Source organism: Leuresthes tenuis, unplaced genomic scaffold (assembly GCF_036924035.1).
Source record: "Leuresthes tenuis unplaced genomic scaffold, fLeuTen1.0.hap1 SCAF_17, whole genome shotgun sequence".
NCBI lineage: Eukaryota > Metazoa > Chordata > Actinopteri > Atheriniformes > Atherinopsidae > Leuresthes > Leuresthes tenuis.
In genome coordinates, this window is record NW_027325371.1 from 6,453,348 (window position 1) to 6,474,825 (window position 21,478).

At 38.6% G+C, this 21,478-nt stretch overlaps 1 protein-coding gene across 1 annotated transcript in view; it reads right to left on the reverse strand.

Annotated features, from left to right (window-relative positions):
- The window catches only part of mybpc2a (myosin binding protein Ca), a 58,736-nt gene extending 37,557 nt beyond the window's left edge, over nucleotides 1-21,179 (reverse strand). The window contains exon 1 of the mRNA XM_072368812.1: nucleotides 21,066-21,179. Within this exon, the coding sequence (XP_072224913.1) occupies nucleotides 21,066-21,087 (22 nt within the window). The 5' untranslated portion in view covers nucleotides 21,088-21,179. The remainder of the gene's footprint in view (nucleotides 1-21,065) is intronic.
- Nucleotides 21,180-21,478: the final 299 nt, after the last annotated feature.

The following is a 21,478-nucleotide window of genomic DNA, read 5'->3' on the forward strand; positions in this document are numbered from 1 at the left end:
GATCATTGTAGCTACTTAGTGTATTTCAAGTACTTCAGGGAATTAAACAAACTATGGTACTTACTAAATTTAGAAGGAAACGAGATTTTGCAGATTTTCATAGGAATTAAATATTGATTCACTGATCATAAATTATTGAAGACTTTATGTAGCTATATTACATTGATAAAATGCAACGTGTGTATCTGCATCCAAATGTCATATATCTGCAGGATCAGCTGCCTGCAGCTGAATGCTTAAGAAACCAATTAATTAATTTGAGGTTTAACGATTAAGTAGTGTTTCATGGTGTCACATTGGCATGGCATTGTATGAAAAGATTGATTTCATCATGAATTTTAATTACTAACATTAGATTAGGTACAAAAGAGTCAATATATATGCTGTCTACATTTTGAAAATCTGTTATTGATGTTCAGGTAAGAGGTTTCCTGAACATCGGTCCATTTTCACTCACATGATGTTACTGTTTTTCAGGATCCTCTGGTGTCACAGATAAAACAGGGAGTATTCTTCAGTATCAGATTTTTAGCCACCATTTCAGCTTTGTGAAACAATGCAGTTTAATCTAAAATGTATCATCTGTCCCTACCCGGATCAGAACAAGAAGAACAAGTGAAGACGAGATGGAAAAAGAACATAAGGAATTGGGAAGAAAACAAATTAGATCCCAGAAGGTCTTAGTTTCAGGTCTCACAATCGTGAGTCAGTTCCTGAGATTTTCGCTGCATTTGATAAACCACAGAAATGGGAAGTTTGACCTTGGCATTAGATCCTTTATGACGTCCACAAGTTCAGTGCACAAGGTGGGAAAAATCTTGGCTGTTATCATGTCTTGACTTCCATACTGGTAAACAGTTTCACTTAATTCAGTAAAAGAAATGAGAACAAAATTATGTAAACTACTTTGACTAATGTTTGATTACCATTAGATACTACAGTGAACAGTGGGCTACTCTTACATGAAATGTTGATAAAATACTCCAAATCAGTTCTTATCCCAGGGGATCAAACATCACTTAAAGCCGATGGCTTCACAGACAAGCAAACGAGGTGTACTTTAGTGTTGTAGAACTGATGCAGAAGCTGCAGCACCATTTGACTCTAAAAAGCTAAAGTGTCAATGTCATGCTGGCATTGTAATCAATAAGCGCATAAGGAGTTTTGAAGAGGGGCGGTGCAATAATGTTGCATTTGAAGGCAACAGAACAACAAAAGTCAAGAAAACCAATCAATGACATGTTAAAGATGTTGATAAAAAGGTCTCTTTCGACCAAGAATTACTGGTCAGTTGTAGATATTCTTTTGTTTTTTGAGTGCTTTTTTTTCCACATCCTGTTGTAAATTACAGTGATTTTTTTTCTCTTTTTCTGTTTGTTCAGTTTTCACCTGAGTTGGTCGAACACAGAAACTTTTATTGTAAGGTGACCAGACTTCCCCGATTTCCGGGAACAGTCCCGTTTTCAGTGTCCCTGGACAAAGCTGTCCCCGAAAATGTCCCCGATTTTGAGACTAAATTGGGGGGAAATGCGCGCAGACTCAAAGTAACACCAGTTATTACGGTAGCCATTTATCACGTCGCTCAAGAAGACGTCGTATGACGTATAAACACAGCAGCGTCAACAACAACAATCTAGAGGCGGCAAAAAGGAAAGAAAAGGAAACCAGCGGCCGCGATAAATGGTATGTTGTGTATTAACTTATTTATTTTGTGTGAACTGGCAGGGTTTTTTTGTTTGTTTGAGTTTTTTTTTTCACATTTTTCACCGCCTCATTGAAAATGTCCCCGATTTTCATTTCAGAAACCTTATTTTATTGTCAACCAGGTCTGTATCAGAATTACAGAATGACACATCAAGTCTGGAGAGATCTTTCAAGCCCAAATCTGTAGATTTTCTGTCTCATGTTTCCATCCAAAAGCGATTTCAAATCATTGGAAAATGCGCATTTAAAGAAATTTGAATCATGTGTGTTTCCATCAAAAGTACGACTTTGGTGAGTTTTTTAATTCTCGCGAGTTTTCCGCAGATTGGCATGACAACCAGCCTGTAAACGTTTTACCGGCTTCCCGACCCGGAGTGTATCACCGTGGAGAGAGGACTTGAATCTTTATTAAGAATCGGGCAAGTGGTGTTGGAGCTGTCAGCCCAGTTAGTCCTGGCGATTAGAGGGGCTGTCATGAGGAGAAGACTGCTAGAGGTGTTACTTAATGCCCTTAATTGCCCAAGCAGAGATCAGGGTGAAAGTGCACAACCTCAGACTTGATGCGAACACAGCTGTTTCCATCCCTTTCGAACCAACTAAAACCCGGCGCTAGTGAGGGTATTTTCATTTGTGCGAATCAGGGGATTTTAATTCGAATTATGGCATTTCCATCATAATTTTCCGATGCGATACTTCTCAATGCGCAATCCGGAATCCGCTTTAGAGTTGGCTGATATGAAGGGAGCAGGCTGCATGTACCAGTCTAACTCGGATACAAATAGAAACAGAAGATTTAGTCTCCAATTTTTATAATGAAAAACATAAAAAATGCTTAAAAACCTCAGGGGTGCACAATACCTAAGACTGCATTTACATTAATTTACCTATAGGCTAACCAGTCCCACATGTCAGGCTCAGAGAAACTAAATTAAATGATTTCAAAAAGACAAACTAATTAAGTTCTATTGGCTTTAAACGAAGGATGGAAGAATTTGGATCGTGGACACTCGTTTTCTTTGCACTAAAATTAGATGTAGGCCCACCTACCTCAAAGTGCTTCTACAGTGAATCAAACATCACAACAAATAGTTGGAAAAGATTACTTGTGCCACGATTACAAGCTTTAACTTCCATGTGTGATTTTTTTTGTGGCTTAGGAAAGCAGCAGCCAGTCTTTCTCATCACAAGGGAAATCATTTGAGCACACTCAAGACACAGGTCAGGAACATGGCAGCACAGGTCCTGTGGCTGCAGACTGTCTTTAAAATATAAGCAGAAATACTGAAAGCATTGTTTGATGCCACATTACAAACACATGACATTGACACTTGACACATTAACTGATCAATCTTTTTCTTTGATATGATGGCAAACCAAAAGGAAAAGAAACTATAAAAATGAAGTATATGGTTAATCAACCATTCCCACAAAGTTCATGCTACATTTTGTTCATCTTTGTAACTGCCTTTAATTGAACTGGGAATTGTACTGTCTAAAGACCTTAGCTGTTGTCTACGCCCACATGATTTAGCATTGCTCATTAAATTTTTTTTACAATGGTAGATGAAGGACAAATGTGAAAGATTAATTTGCATTCACTGTATGCATTAGCAGAATTAAGTATAGCAGAACTAAAATAGTTAAGTTAAATACACTGACAGACTCACATAGTGCCTGTTTGCCTATATACAGTGTGAGACTTACTCATAAATTAAACACCTTCTGCACTGCCTCTGATTTTAAAAGCTGATTTAATTTATGGAGCTAAAAATGAACTCTTGATGCTAAAGAGTTTATAGAAACAATGAGCAGTCACTCCTACAGTGTGTGTGCTTTTGTGACTTTGTGTGTGATGCATTAGCAGCAACACAGCGAGGATCATGCATCTCCACGCTCAGTCGTTTTACCACAGAAGTTTACTGCTTCTGTGTTTGTGTCATCTTTAAATCTTACCCTCCTCCTCTGCGGGCTTCTCTGAATGAGTGGAAATAAACACTTTATTTGGGTGTTGAGGATCATGATGATTGGAATGATAAGGACAATGAGTGTGTTTTCCTCACCCTTCTTGTCTGAAAATGAGAGAAACAAGAAAATACATTAGGAAGTTTCTATATCAGAATATATGTTTTCAGTAATCACTCTAGCTGATCCCACAGTAGCTCGTTACTATCTGCATAACTCAAACTTAAACAGGATCCTGGAGCACAGCTAGGTTCAGATTCAATGCCATGAAGGCACTTACCAGCAGGGGCTGCTGCAGCATTATCGCCTTCGGCTGCTGCAATGAAACAACAGTTATGTTAATTAATTTTTGTTTCCTCATTATTTCATATCATACAGCACCAGCAGCGCAGTGTTTGCACCAGCACTGCTTTAAAAGGCTGAGACTCAGCAAACTGTAAAGAGCCACATCTTGTGATCTGAATCCTCAAGAGACAATAACTGATAATCATTTCTTTACATAACTGAGGGGGTTAGTTTATTGCTCTGTGTATCTAAAATACTAGATATAATATATAAATGCTGTATATTTTTTCAGCTGTGCGTTGTGTACACATTCTTTCAGATGGGTTTCAGGAACCATGCTGCAAGCAGGTAAACACTCTGAATCTCCACAAATAGAGATCAGAAATGATTATTGATTCATCAAAGAGCTAAACTGTTTAATTTCAAGACCATAAACACACATTCACAAGATCCTGTTGAGGGAGCGCACATTGAGGCAACCCTGCTTGGTGCAGCTCTTCTTGATTTCTGTAGGGACCGCCTCTGGCACAAGAGAATATTAGATTTCAACAAGGGAATGCTGCATGATCCAAATAAGCCAGGTTTATACAGACAGTGAGGCTGAGATAAATATAAGTGAGTTTTTCTGAGATCATGGGGAATAATTGAGCTTTAAATTTTCTGAAAGGGGCAGCCTCAAGACAAATGTGCTTTTGATAGGATAAGTACATCAAAGTTCCAGGATCCCAAATATAGTTTACTTTAGAAGCTCAAGGGTGTCTAATGAGATGGCAGATTAGGAATGACTTTCTGTCTGCTAGACAAACTAAAGCACGCAGCTGCACAGTAATTATTTAGCTTTGGCAGCATTCACTCCTGTACAATCTATTTCAATAATTTCTCAAGTCTGTTCCCCTTATTGAGGCCATGTTTAAATGTTTAAATGTTTAAAATGTTCTCAGGGCCCTACTTTGCCAGGGATGTACAATTAAGACAGCAAATTATATTAAAAGGCTGAGCCACAAAAATGGATGAGGACATCATCTTGACAGCTATCATCTCTCCAAACCACCACCAACAAGCCACAACTGGAGCTGACGACCATCCCAGGAGTCTACTTAACAGTGGGTCTAAGATATCACAGCTTGGCCTTGGCATCCTTCTTGAGATCTGGGTCGGCACACTAAGTCTGGCACACTGGTGGGGAGGCAACACTTCTATTTTGGATAAGGTTTGTTTTTCAGACCACAATCTCTTAATGCCCCTGTCAGCACCTCAATCCAAGAGAGGATCTGTGACTCACCAGGCAGTAAAAAACTTTCCTTAGGTTCCTGCTGAACCATCTATTCCACGTCTTATTGAAAGCGAGAGGAAGGTCGTCACCAAAAGTCCGGTTATTTTTCTGGTCCTCGGTTTTTCAGAGCTGTTGATGTCAATGCTAGCAGGATTAGATTTCTTACTCAATGTTATACAGCAGAAGACAGAAGGAGGGTTTGTTTTTGAAAAACAATCCTCATCCTGCCAGACAACTGAGCCATTGAATAAATGTCATAAAATCACCATGGAAGCAACCCCCTGCTGCTTTCACATGTGTTTGATCAATAATGCAACCATTTTGCCAAAGACATCAAACATCTGAAATACAAAAAGTATCCGCTGCAGAGGCATCCCACTAGTGCCGCACTAATCCGAAAGGAATAAAACTGGAAAATTACATATCAAAGACAGCTCATAAATGCTAATAAAGCTTCTTAGCATTATATGAAAGTACAATAAAGTATATCTGCTCAAATCTCAATCTCTTGTCTCCAAAATGCTGCTACCTCTTACTGAAACTTGTCACTTTTTAAGTTTATTTAATTTTTTTTCGATGTGGAAAATGGTAGAACGGTGTGAGGACTATTTGGTGTCTTTCACTGAGCACATCCTTTCATCTCCTGTTACCCAGCACATACACATGTAATGACACTAATAAAACTAGGATGAATGAGGAAAGAATGATAGAGATGAATCTGAGATATATTCTTGGATTTTTCAACTGTTATAATAATCTGCACAATTTAATTCATTAGAAGTGAAAATGCTGCACATCATTGTAGGATTTCAAGTTAGAAATTTGGTGGTGGAGGGCTGATGATTTGGGCATGTTCTGCAGCCACAGGACCTGGACATATTGCAGTCATTGAGTCCACCATGAACTCCTCTGGATACCAAAGTATTCTAGAGTCAAATGTGAGGCCATCTGTCCCACAGCTAAAGCTTGGCTGAAACTGGGTCACCAACAGGACAATGATCCCAAACACAGCAGCAGATCTACAACAGAATGTCTGAAAAAGAAAAGAATCGAGGTGTTGCAATGATCCAGTCAAAGTCCAGACGTCCAGACGATAGAAATGCTGTGGTGGGACCTTAAGAGAGCTGTGCATGAACCACTGCTGCAAACCTCAATGAACTGAAGCAACGTTTGGGGCCAAAAGTCCTCCACTATGATGTGAGACTGATAACATCATACAGAAAATGATTACTTAAAGCTATTGCTGCCAAAGGTGTTTCCACAAGCAGATGAATCATGGGGTGAGCTTAGCTTTTGAAACGCTGCCTTTTTTCTCAGTTTTTGTTAAATAAATAATGATATGGTGTAACATGTCATGTGCTGTTGTTCATCTGAAATAGTTTCCCCCTTTTAAAACCTGGTAAGGACCAGATATTCTTTTTTTTATCTTGTCCTGATACATAAAAGTTAGAATTGAAAGAGGATTCACTTTTTTTTCACATGACTGTAGGTGGTGTGGCGACTTGCACAGCTATGGCTGATGCAAATCCTACTGTCTCAGTAATTAGTTGAAGCTTTCCTGCTCAGTATATGAACAAAGCAAATGTTTTGGTCACAAGTCAAACTAGTAATGCACATTTGAACTGACAACCTTTATCCTTACACCATAACCTGAAAATGATAAAACATCATAAGCTGGCTTTAGGATAAAAAAAAGCTCTCTCTACCCTGCAGGCGAGAGCTGTCAGACTGCAAAGGGGTGAGAGAGACTCTCTGCAATCAGAGCACATTTTCCTTCATTACTTCAAGCAGCTTTCTTTGTGCAGTAAAATGATTTCCCACAAAATAATTTGCAGACCTTCAAGGTCACTGCTACCTCATTTATGCATGGGTATGCAGAATGTGTATTTTTTCATGTTATCAGGGTTTGAATTTATATCTAATCTATAAGCTTCTGTACTCTCTATTGCTTGTTTCTTCCCATTTAGGTAGTTTGCAGTGACCTGAGTGTCTGGCAAATGCTTTTAGTATGTTCCAAAATATACCACAAGATCAACAATACCACACAAAGAAAATATTTATGGCTGTTCAAGGCATATTAGCAGCACCAACTATGAGAGATAAATATTTGAAAAAAATTATCATTTGAATACCTCAGAGAATGACGAGCAAATGACATCTAAAGCATTTTTATTTATAAAAGGGTGGCAAAGCGAGAGAAGTTAAAAGTCTCACGGGTTGGTGAATTGTGAAAGACATGCTTTAGGTGCTTTTTGTTGGATTATAGCTACATAACTTAAAGGGGAAGTTTGGTTTTTTAAACATGGACCTTATTTCTGGCATAAAATACATTCACCTACTCACCAATAACAGTTTGCTGAAAGTCGTGAGAGAACAGGGCAGAGACAATACACCCTCTAAATAAGGCATTATCTGTCTTTATTTCACCAATACTTTAAGACGAATGAATGAATGAATGTGTACTATTGCACTGTTTGTTCATAGCTGCCTTGTTGTTGTTATCGGGGGCTTATGGGGGCTTTCTACACAAGCGTTTACTGGAATGACGTCATCAACGCGCGCTGCTGCATCCTCCTTTCCAGGAGCTCCTCATCCATATACTCTGGCTCAAAACAGTAAGGACGTCCGTCGTACTCAAAGTCGTCCTCCACATTGCCAAAATCTGATAAGTGTTCTGCAATGTTGCAAAAAAACTAACAGTAGCAAACTCTGTGTGAAAGAAGAAAGCTGACCGTCACAGAGCATTGAGTAAATAAGCTTTGCATCGATTGAGTGATCTAAATAGCATCCAAAGGACACCGACTTTGACCAAACTGTTATCGGTGAGTACATGAACGTATTTTATGCCAGAGATAAGGTCCAAGGTTAAAAAAAAAAAACTTCCCCTTTAAGACAAAACATCTGTATCAAACTATTACAATTCTATCTCTGTGAGTCTGTACTTAGATGTTGATGCCTTGTAAAGATTTTTTTTTTTTTTTAATTTTTATGCAAATTATGGGAATCAAGGTATGCTTGAGCCCCTCTTTTCATTATTATAGAGACATTTCTCCGCAGTATCTTCAACAGATTAACAATCAACACTTTTTCTCTCCCAGCTGATACAGATTAATCACATTTCAACACACTGGGTACCCTTTCCTGTCATTTTTTTTTCACATGAAGGGTTGTAGGAGCTTTCATTATCATCTTACATGGTGAGGATTTCATGGAGTGGATTAAGTCATTCCAATATAGATAGTAAGATTTTGAAATGAGCTCTGCTTATCATACTGACAGGTCCACAACACTTGAACTAAAAATTGTACAACTTCATATGTCTGTCATTCTGTCCATCAGAAACAATGTTTAAAGCTGACCTTGCTGCTGTATCATGATGTACTTGGTACAGAATGAGGGATGATGTCTGCTGTAAATTCTCCAGACAGTCACCTGCTATATTTGCTCATGATTTCATGTGGAGATTGTCCAGTTTTAGCACTACTTATTCACTGGGTTAACTCCACAAAAAGATAAGTGTCTTCCTGGAATGCTTGTGTTCTGAAATGCAGCCCCTATAGAAAATGTCTAGAATATTGAAGGATTGCAGTACGTGTGCGAGTATGGCCAATAATCAATGATCCGTGAGCTACTTCAGAGCAGACGTGTTAAAAATCTGGACCAAAGAGATGAACCACGTGGCAAGCCTGTCTGTCAAGAATAAAGCTAAACTAAAAGTATATTAGCAGATTACATAAGCTATACATTGTTACAAAGAAATAGATGAATAAGGAAAGTAAAATGCTGAATTAAGATAAATAAAATCATTGATAAATCGATTGATAAATCTGTAGCATCTTAGTGAGTGATTGTTATTGCTGTTCTCTGTTGTAGCCTTACTTTGAAATGAATGCTTGTAAAATATATTCTCAAAAAAGAAAGATATATATCATGAAAAAGCCAAGTGTACCTGTAAAAAAGATTTCATCCTCCTCTAATTATCAACCACTTGTTGATAACCTGTTTCTCCTGTTTGAGATCTTCTCTGGGGTTGTTGTTAGCACTTCCTCCATCACAGGCCTGTTCATCCTTCTCTGTGAAAGCTGAGTGCAAGCTGCTAATTCTCCAGCAGGGCAACTGTGACCCTTGAACCCTCCGTGCTAATGCTGAAGGTAATGCACAGCTGATGAACACTCTGTCTGTGAGGATCCATCTTTGCTCTCATTATCGTCCACGCTTCGTTGACGGTCCTCTCTGGCCTAAATAATTTCACTCAGCAGCCGTCTGTTTCCTTGTCTTCCAGCTATCTGTTAAATGGTTAATGTCTCTTCCTTTTCATTTAATGCAAATCCTAACTCTCAGCGCTTTTGGTCCCACCATTTCTTTGTCCTGCTTTAATCTGATTCCTCTGTCCTCTGAGGAAAAAAAGAGCCAAATGGAGAGTAAAGAGGTGAAGATAGGAGAGAGAAGAACAATAAGCCGGGCCAACAGGGTTCAAGGAGTTGGAGGATTGGCTTCTTTCTTGGAGGAGATGAGATATAGGCTACACTATTTATATCTAATAACTACTGTGTATGATGGTAGTTGACGGAGATCATTTTTTTTAGTCACTTTTCACTGACCCCGTGACTGTCAATACTTTCTTTAAAAACACTCATTAATTCATCCTCAGTGCATCTATGATTCTAAACTTTTATTTTTTCTGTTTCTGAAAGCTTATTACTGGCATAATTTTAAACTCCCAGGGACTGTAATATGGCTCTGGCCATAAACTGATTAAGTAATAAGACTGAAGTCAAGACATAGAGGGAATATTTAAGCTTGGATAGCACAAAAAAGTACCGACAGAGGAAAGCAGCAGGCTCAGGGATTTGTTTCCCACCGCTGATACTAAAAAATATATGCGTATGTATTTGCTTCTTCATGGGGCTTTAGGTAAAAGAGTCCACTAAATAACATGTAATGTCCCATATATGGCACATTGTACATATTTTATTCACAGTTCTGCACTTAAAATGAGTGTAGTCTTCTGCTGTGACTCATGTACTGATAATGGCATAATACAAACTTCTCTAGATCTTCTTACACCTGGAATAACTGAAGCTTTTGGCAGGCAGTTACTTATTCAATGATCTACTGCACATTAGAACTCATTCATTTAGCTACCTTGCCAATATAATTCCCGAATAACTCCTTTTACCTCAGATTTCTGGCTACTTTTGTGGAAGTTAAGTCCACAGTGTTCACCAACCACTTACTAGAGCAGTGAGACTGAGCCAAAACAGAAGATGTGTGTGCTGAAAGCTAAAAATATAACATGAACAGTATCAATAAAAGCTCTCCAGAGTTGATGCAATGCACTCGATTAAAATTCTCCTCCACATCAATTGTAGTCATGGCAGCTATTGTCAATGTTAAAGATTAGCTGTTTTGGCCATTTCTATGACATTTTGGTGCCACAAGATTTTGTTTTGGTGAAAGCTCATGAATTCAGTAATGACTCCATACAAGTCTCTCAGATCAGAGTCTTAAGACAACAGTTTAAACTCAAATATAAGTTGCTCTGAATAACATTAGTACAGTACACAAATATGAATCCCACCAAAATCAGTGTATTTGGTGGTAGCTTTTTTCGCTCTTTTTTTTAATTCAGTGATTTCTTTGACATGATGAATTGATAGAAAGAAGAAAGCTTCAATCTCAAGAAACCACTCTTAGGAGTGTGTTTTTTTTAAGTCAGTATTTTAGAACAATCCATGATTTTCTCATCAAGGGTCTTGTTTACACATGGCGCTGTGTAAATATGAGTCAAATGGGTGCCCATATATTCCAATGAGGATCTTTGGGATATCGCTAAGTGTGTGAAACCCTTCATTCTATTTTTTCTATCCCAGAATTTGCCTTGGATCATTTTGACTTTGAGACATAGAATTGGCAAAGACTGCACTCTCTGCCAGGATGTTGGTTTGATTGGCTTGATTTTAACAGATGGGTGCTTTTAAGTTTATTTCACAAAACGTCTAAAGTCCGTTAATTGAGTTGAGAACCTGTGTGATTTGATATGTGTGAAAACAGATTTTTCTCACCCAGAATAGACTCCACGTTTGTTGAAAATTTTGAATTGAGAGGCCATACTGAGTGCCAGGAAGTTTGAAGGTCACAATATTGGTACTTTTTATGCTTTAGGCATTAACTTCACTCTTACCTTCCAGTGTTATGCAAACTGTAACAGGTAAAACCTGCCTTTTGTAAGTTGCTTTAACCTTCTTCAGACAGTTTAAATAAACCTTCATAAACTGGGCAGAATCAATATTTCTCAAATAGTAAAATCTTTTAATCTGCGTTACATTACTGCAAAGACTTAAATTTCAATATCACCAAAAAAACTTTAATGATGTTTTTGGACTCTCTGAAAACATATATCAGTATCTGTTTATAATTCAGAAAACAAGTAGATTAACAGCACACTGCTCTCTCTGGTTTGCTCTCTGTCTGTTTTTCCTTTGCTCTCTCCTCCCAACTTGCTTTTGAAGGGTAACCTCTGTGGAATGTGCTTCGTTAATCTCTCTTGACATTTCCCTGTCTTCCTCTGCTGCGTACGTCTCCTGCTTGTTCAGGCAGTTAAGCCAAAGGAGTCAGGCCAAGCAAACATTGAATCTTGAAATCTTTCTCTCTCATCACTGAACAAAGCTAAAAAGGGCACAAATTCCTCATGTGCATTAGTCTAAATGTGTGTTTTGATGCCAGATGCTGAACAGCTGTCACTTTAAACTCAGAGACTGATTTATCTATCACTGCTGCTGAAGAAAACGCTTCTTACTTGGTTTTGTTTCTGCTCGAGCTTAATGTTGAAGGACTGCAGGATACATTAAGTCACTTAAGCATGTCTACAACCATAAGCTATGACTAGAGCAGATGTGTTAACTACTGGGGCCAATGAGGCCTCCTCTTTGGCTGAGCATAACGCTAATTTGTAGCAATATATTCCGCAGCACGTGCTCCGTTAATGTAGCCTGCTGCCCTACACAAAGTAAGGCAGGAGAACTACTCCACATTTGACAGGTGTGTCAGTGAAAACTGAAGTTTTAGTTACCATGAGTGTTTGCGATAGTGTAAATGTATACACAGCAGATTCACTAAGTTCTAACTTACTTTTTGGAGTCAAGCTTCCTTTAAAGGAAAAGTTGTTTGAATTAAACCTGCCCAGAGAACCACAATATCTGTTACGATATATTTATGTACAGTGCATATAAAAAAGTCTAAATTCCCCCTTTTGAAATGGTAGGTTCTTTTTTATGTTTTCAAAAATATTAAAAATAGACCAATGATAAACCTTTTCCAAATTATAGGATATGTATAGATTAGATTCTGTATAGATTAGAGTAGCTATAGGTGGGCACTTTGTGACTTGGCAATATTCCCCCACTCATCCAAGGAAGAGTTATCTAGATCTGTAATAATGTGCCATAATTTAGAAGCTATTCATGAAGCTATTCATGAATCCCTCCACCTGCCACCACCACACTCCAACCTAAAGAAGGCGTCTTAGCTTGTTTGTTTTCATGCCATCAGTTCATAGCACATTTTCCACATTGTTTTGAAAGGTTGGATGTGTATTTCTGATTTTTTTTTACCCATTAAATCATGACCCAAACTTACAAGGACCACAGGAAATTATTGCACGTAGTGAGCAGCCGCAAAGCACTGCTGCACCTTTAAAGGGTGTCTTTTCATCAGTATTGAGGAGGCATCCTATTTTTAGGCAGCATCATGTCAGATGTTCTCCAACTGTCCATAAATCTAATTCCTTGATAATTATTTTTTAACTCTCTTGATTGATTTCTTTCTGTGAACTGAAATTTGTCGGTGAACCGTAGCTTTTGCAACCAGAAGCAACCAAGAAGTTACCAGGATCCCCTTGGAGTCTGATTAATTTATTGCAGGAGTAAGACTGCATTTTACCAGTTGATTCTGAACACAGCTACATCTGTGCACGGGGTGTGCACTTCTATGCAAAAAGAAGACTGTAACCATCTAAATTAGTTTTCCTCAGACAGTTTCTGTTTTGCTCTCACTTTCTTTGTATCGGTTACAATTTACACAAAACATGGGGGAAAAGGAAAAGTTCTTACACGAATGATCTTGTTTTCATATCGCAGTGTTAAAAGTTAATTCGTCAGCAGATGTTGATTCAGAAATCTTGTATGGCTAAAAACAAAAATGCAGATCTCAGTCATGCAGGAATTGTAACATCTGTGCATTTTCACAGATTTCACAATATCAAACCATCTCACATCAGTCAGAGCTCATTTTTTATAAAGTTTACACTTTCTAACGTGAGTTTGGAGGTTTTTCAACTTTAGGATCTTAGAAATTATTTTCATCTGATTATTCTTTAATGAAAGAGAAGACATGATGTGAGCACTTGTATGGCACATAGATATAAGACTGGTTATCATGCTGGGAACTGAGCTAACTATAAGATATCTTAAATAAATCACACGCATGCTTTCATGAGGGTTAGCTGAGAAAAAGCAACCATTATAACATGGGGTTTAGGCTGTCAGGCTATTTTGATGGGATACTGGTATCACTTTACATACCATATGTGGAGCAAACTTAGCCATGCATGATCCCTGTTTTAATTCGTAAATTGTCACTGTAAAGTGGAAATGTTGTGTATGAAAACTATCATAAAATGTAAAAAGAAAGTAAAATTATTGAATGCCACTTTGTTAAAGTTGATGTGCACTGAGATGACATCTTCACATTTCACCTTGAGCTCTGACATCGGTGCATTTCTTCACAGTGCAAATCATAGCAAAGATCATGTTTACCATATTTTGAGGAGGTTTACGAACTTTAATGTTTGCTGACTCTTTTAATTGATTAGTTTTAGGTAATAAAAAGCGTGGTTGTGGATAGCCATCACACCACGTGAACACAGGCCCGTACAAAGCAACTGACAAAATAAAGCTTGCAATTGTACAGCCTTTCATGTGACACTTCTACATGAAAAGATGTTGTTATTACACAATCTGAAGTGAGACTGGGTTGCACAGACAGAAATGATTTACCAATAGCATTGATTCATGAAAAAAAGGACTCAATTTGAATACAAGTCTGAGAGTGACATAATGGGATTTACTACTCATTTTAATAATGAATTCAGAGCTTGAGATTTAACTCAACCAGAAAGGTTACTTCTGCTTCTGAGTGTTTTTACAACTAAGACTCCACTCCTCCAGTATCTAGGCTACACAAAATATACATGTTATTCAACAGCAAATCTCTCAGTGCCTGTGAAGCACCTTAATCCTACTTTAAAATCAATTCACTTCACCATCACACATCATCATCACATAAGGCAGAGCCTTTGCATCTGTATTCAAACCGCATGATGGTGCAACTGAGAGTATTTCTGCGTTCGCATCCACATCTAGATATTTCAAAAACGCTGGATATTGGCAGAGGAGTATTTAAAAAGGAAGATTAATAGTCTATTAACAGTCTATTTTTAAACCTGAGTGTTTGCATGAGTATCAATGGTATTATCTGCATTTTGGCTTGCGTCCATGCTGGGGGCAGAGTGTGACTGATGGAGTTTCACCATTTTATGATGAGGATGGAGAACGATGCTGGCGGCAGAATCAGGGTACACTTAAGCCTCTGTCCTCCCTATTACTCAGTCATCTGCCAAGTTAATGTGACAGTTTTGATGATCTTACCAACATCTGTATAATGAACTGACTGTAGTGTCATTTCTTCCTGGAGGAGGAGTTCAAATTATCCATCCTTAGCAGTAGCTGAATGGTTGCTTAACATGCAGGCAGCAATGGAGTTTGGAAAAAATTAAATAAATATTCTATTGATTTCAGTGGTGAAAATGATCATCACATGCTGCAATGGAGCTTTCCATTAGAATTAATTCTAAATTAGGTCATCTTACATTTTTAATTTTTTCACTTATGATCATGTAACATATTATGTTAGTGATTCATTATTCTGGCACATTGTCTCAAATGAGTAAATCCCATAGACCATATCTTATTATTTCATTTCTTCTATACCACCTCCAGTAGTTTTTGGAGTGGATGGATGAAATGACACATCAGGAAGCGAGTTATTCTTCATGACAAACAGGAGCTCAGAGTTTTTAGTGGGCTGATTTGAACAAGAGAGGTCTCTGCAAATTCGGTTGACCTACTTTTTGTTTGTGGCTGCTGTGCTTCAGCTTAAAAAAAAGAGAATATTTTTAATATTTTAAATGGATATTTTTTTATTTATTTTCACCAGATTTTGTACAAGTTACTTTTCGAAGACAACATGTTTAACCCCAGACTGTCTCCTCAATCTTGTGCAGCTTAAATTCAAATTTTTGTTTTTGATTCCTTATTATAATTGCTTTAACAATCAGACATAGATTCATTACAGAGAACAGGAGCTCACTTCGTGAAGGTTTTAAGAGGTTCAGATGATTAATCGTGATGACATAAACTCACATTAGAGAACGTATTCCACAATTTGAGCAATGATAGTTGACAAATGAGGCTAAATAAATCTGCCACCAACCCCTCAGATATTCCCCTGGGTCAAAGATTCAGTCTTGAAATTGTTTTGCTTTCATTTTTTCAACAGACTTTGATTTATGTCTTGATTTATCATCACATGAACCTATTAAATTTCACATTTTCTTCTTACTCTTTAGTTCATCTTGACCTTAGAAGGCAGAATTGAGCTTTATATATATACTTTATAAGTTGATAAACCTGTGAAGGTGCAGACATTCCTGTGTTATTTAATGTTTATGCAAGCTGTAATGGTCATGCATTATGCCTGTTGCGGGTGAGGACCGAGGGATTAGGCACACAAGCACGTGGAAGGAATATGAGAGATGGAACGGCTGTATATAACACCGAGTGATGGTGATGATGATGAGAATTATGACTTGTTTGGATTCCAGGGGTGATGTCTTTCTGCCCCTCCCCTCCACTCTCTGCCACGCGTGAGGATGAAGATTTATGGTTGAATGAGGGAGGAGAAAGGAAAGGATTTGGTAATGGAGTTGAAAGAGGAATAAAGGAGGTGTGAAACTGAAGGTTAGATTTCATAGCAATGCTATAAACTTTTCTGACAATTTGAATGAATGGTCATTATGGAAAGAAAAGTGGCTAAGAAAACAATCGCTAAGTGCACTTGTAGTTTAGGAATGAGGAGTGTATAGTGTTCAGTAAACAAGGGCAGCTTTAAATTTTATATTAAGCTGTCATCCACTTCAGCTTTTCAGATTCCTTTTGTCTTCCAGCTCACGTCGACATAGCCTGTTCTCCAATTAGGCCAAGGGCTCTCTCAGATCACAGGCAAAGCTCTAAGAAATATCCGATCAATCCTGGTTGTGTGTCTACTGCACATCACATGGCTCAGGCTGCGTTTAGAGAGTCTTTGTTAATGCTATATCGGTTAACTTTTCACTCTCATTGTAGGACCTCATGGCACAGTTGCTTGACTCTGCATCTGTCTGTAATCCATCACACAGCGGGTGCATACCTGTGGGGACTTGATGATGGCCTTGGTATGAAGTAATGTTACACTGGGTCAGTTGTGATACAGATTTTCTTCTACACTGCAGCCTATAGGGGAGTTTTAACCTTTCACTAAACAACTGCTACTCTGTAAAAACAAGAGGATGCACTTGTAGATGCCCAGATTTTCTGGGGCCACTGCTAAACATCTAAATTTATCCATTGCGTGCATCTTGTTACAGCAGCTCTTGACTATATAAAGTAGGACATATTTGCACTGAATTCTCATAATATGAGTGAGCTCTGAGTAAGAGCATTTTAACTCCTATCACTCAGTAAAGAGTCTTTATTTTCTGGAAAAGCTGTTACAAAAAAAGTGAATGTCAATAACTGTTAACGTAGAGTCAGGCCTCTTGGAGCATTTTAAGCCAAGTCGGCTTGCTCCAAGTCTAATACAGAGGTATGTTTTCATGGCAGCGAGTAATGAGCGACTAATGAGCGAGTGATGAGAGCGCAGTTAGCTTTTGAAAATGCACAGCAGGGAGGACTGTTGTTTTCATTTGTCCAAGTAGCTTCACTCGGTCTAACTGAAGAGTTTAGCCGAAGTCATTAAGGAGATAAGAGCAAGAGGGAAACGACTGGATGATGTAACTTAGTCTCCCAGTTTTTAAGGAGTCTGGAAACACCCAGAAAACTGAAAGTCACACCTGAGAACTTACCAGCTTTATGTCACAGATATGTTTGTATGTAGTGTACAGATGTGAATGCACCCCTGTGAAATATCACAAGTCAAATAATTTGCATTTATTACCTCTAAGCTGAGTACTGTAAAGTCATAACATCTTTATCGTAATAATTTCATGAATTCTTTGCAGAAATTTCTGGAGAGATCTTCAGCTGTTCCTCAGCTACTCTTTGCTGGAGGCTTTGTGCTGCTTTCTCCTCCCCTTAAAAATATCCCAAAGGGTTCTGGATTTCAGGAAGGATTTGCAGCAGACAACCAGGCCAACTCGTTGTTTGCATTTTTATCTTCTGCGGAAACTCGTCTTATTTTACAAGTGTGATTTGGATAGTTATCATGCTGGGATATTCTTCTTCTGCCAAACTTGTGGAGACTGTGAGTCATCTTGTCACCCAATCTTTTAGTAATTCACGGCACTATCTATAAATATTATGTCCTCAACACATTTTGCACCCTTGCATTTTGCAGCCCATTAACATTACACGGCCACACCCATGCTCCACTGTTTGGAGTATGCATTCTCTGTGGCAGAGCTGGTCCACTCGCATAAAACATGCTGGAGCCTACCTTAATCTGTCTTGGTCTCATGTGAACACTGGAAGTTCATTAGGATTCCTTTCGTGTTCTCCAGCAAATTCTTGTGCTGAAAAGCATGCAAGGATTTTTTTTTTGACTGAACACCGCCGACAGAGGTTAACGTTATGCAGTGTCTTTTGCACTTTCTGAGCTGTCGCACTCACTCTGATTTCCACTGATAACCCCTATGCCAAGTCTGGAGCACATGGCCATCTGTTTTTTAGAGCTGGATTGTGCATTCATTTTAGGAGAATAGTCATTACGACTCTGGGCTCTGGGGCTCATTCTGTACCTCTGTATCTCCTGGGTAGTGCTCCAACTGTGTTTACTTTGGTTTTTAGTTGATTATTATGGATGCTCACAGATGCAGTTCACGCAGTTAGGTTATCTAGAATTAACAGATGTACTCAGAGTTGTTAGAATAATTATGTTTTTCTCACTCTGTATTTACTTTTCTTACACTACATTTCTGCATTGGGGCCTGTTTTTTTTATGTATAGTATTTCTAATGCAATTGCTCCTCATTAGTTAAATCTAAGCCTGCCTGTATGAAGGTGGCCCCTGCTCTGCTCCTTCCGAACAGAGGAGGGAGGGGTGTTTGGGTAGAGATGCTGACCTCTAGCAGTGTGAATGGTAATTAAAAATTAGGTTGTTATTTCTGCATCGCCAGCAAGCAGCCATCCTACAACTATTAGCACCAGCTCTGGTGCATATGGTCTAATTATTCTATGACTGGCCTGATCTAACACACCCATCATTTTATGAGATAAAACATCCCATAGTTTTCATTAGAAAGAATAAGTCTGGCTGGTTTTTCAGTTTGTGTGTATGAATTTTCACCCCTTTCTTTGGGTTAACCAGGGTCAAACCAGATGTCCCTCTCCAGAGACGTCTCTCCTTTTGTGGATCTGCAAGGCCACCACCGTCTCCTCACACTTGAGATCTATTCTTGTGACTGTTTATTGGGATACGTGCCTCCTCCGGATCACCATGGCTTCTAGAGTCCCAGGCAGCATTTCCTGTGATGAGCAAGATATGGCTGTGGGAGTCACACCAGCTATAACCAGCTGCTCGACAGGGGCAGAGGGACTCCAAAGCCGAGAAAGTGTGATGAAGTTCAATACAGGGGCAGCAATTTGGGATGGGTGGATACACAAGAACAAGAGGAGCCTGAGAGAAGTTAGTAATATGGTGTTAGGAATATAATATGTGTGATGTCAGGACACCAGACTGGCAACACATTGGTATGATATAATGAAATGCAGGGATGGAATTACTGTAGGGAAAAGCCGAAAGCATCTTTAGAGGGAAGAGACATCAAATCAAATGCATTCTATCATGCATCAGCAAAGACATGCATCTATAAATATGGGCTGTCTGGGTTTTTTTTAGCAAAGTACCTTTTTTGGCTTCATCCTTTTGGCTTTGCTAGAGCTCATAAACAAAAGAGATCTCTGAATTTTTATCAACTCAAACTGAAGAATTCTAAATCAAATTCAAGAAAAAAACTGGAGTTCTACCTTTCACTGATGGTGATATGAGGAACAGCATGCAGATTGGCTAGCAGAGATGGATACCAGCCGGGGTCAGATAGATTAGGTGTCTGAGGTGCAGAGATACCACGCAACGTAGTTACACCTGACTTGGCACAGGTCTCTCTAACAAATCATCCCGCTCATCTCTCCGCTTTTATCTGGTACCGACTCCTTTCCTCCCGTTCTCTTTTCCCACCTTGGCTCATGCTTTCTCTCATTCATTTCAAGTCACCAGATGATTTATGATACTTTGAGGTTGTTGTTGACAAAGGCAGCAGAGCATATTTCAGAACCAATGACTGATAGAAACATTGCAGCCTGTACAGTTTAATGTCACATACCACGGAGCGATGTGGTTGGATGATGTTTCAGTGCAGAGATTATTGAATGTTGAGCCGTATGTATTGTAATATCATACCACATTACTGGAATCACACACATGCAGTTTATGGTGCAATGAAAGGGCTTATTATCAGTGCTGAGGGAAGTAATTATTTTATTTTCATTTAACACCTCAGTATTCCTGTGATGTATACTTTGTATCTTAATGAAAGACAATAAATTAATAACAAATAATAGAAATACGCCCTCAGCTTAACTTTGAACCTTTTATCAGATATTACTGTAAGTGTACGGATTTTTGCCCAGTCAACATTCCTGCTTTTGTTCACTTAATGAACCTCAAGTACTGCAGAGGATTCCCTCTCAAACAACAAATTTGTTCCAATAAAAGCTTGTAGATCCATTATAACTACCATTAGGGGCTCCCTTCTCAAGCATTTCTATATGTATCTTTCAACCTCTCCTCATTTTGTCTCATTCTATTATTGATTACCTGCATTTAGTCAAATAAAAGCTGCCTACAATGAGCAATACAACCAATTTCATTATATTTCACTCTGAAAACATTATAAATGTTGACTATTAAAACAGATAAATCAAAGGCATGGCTATTTTTATTATGCGGTCAATGATATGTGTGGCATGTCTGAGCTTATTTGTTAAAAACAGCCAAGTTTGCCCCACATTAAAGACAAAGATACTTTAAGTCTGTACCGCAAGGAAATTGTCAAGGAAAGAGAAAGCAACACAGAAGTGATGAATAAAGAAATGAGCTTACAAGAAACAAACAAAAAGCCTAAACTTAGATTATTGAATAATATTGGGGTCAACTGCTTTGAGTAACATTAATCGTCTTTCTTTCTTTCTTTACACGAAACTGTGACACGATTTCCCTGAAAAACCTTAACATTACCTTTTTTTTGGTTTTTTTGTATTGAAAGAAATCAGTTACCATTATAACCCAAGCTGTGATGTATCATGATGCAATAACACCTTCTTTTATGCAGCACTCCAGCACTTTACCAAGAATCCTTTACAATAGGGGCTCCTTTTTCACATACTTAAACATTAACATTGAATCGTCAGCTTCCACTTTCTGATCAGTGGACTTTCCTATCATAATACCACAGGATGGACCGGCTTACCTGGCTTCTTGGGCTCAGGCATTTCTTTGTCTGTTTACAGAGATTCCTATGAAAGTGTCCTCCTTTCTGCCTCTCAGTGGATCTGCCTGTTTGTCTCTTCATCCCCTTTTATGACCTCACCCCCACCACCGCTACCACTGTCATCCTCCCCCAATTGGAACAAGAAAGGAGGAGAGCGGCAGAATGGCTGTCACTTGAAACCTTGGCAGGAGTTGCAAGACTTTGAGGAGGAGGAGGAAGACACCATTAGGGTAAAAGTGGTTTAGAGCCTTAAAGAAAAGTCCGGCCCTCAGGAAAACCTGCCAACTGATTAACTCATTAGGCCCCGAAAGCAGAACATTAACAAACTAACTGATGCTTATATGCTCTTCACAGTTTGACTAAGGTGTGCGACACACACCTGACTGCACAGA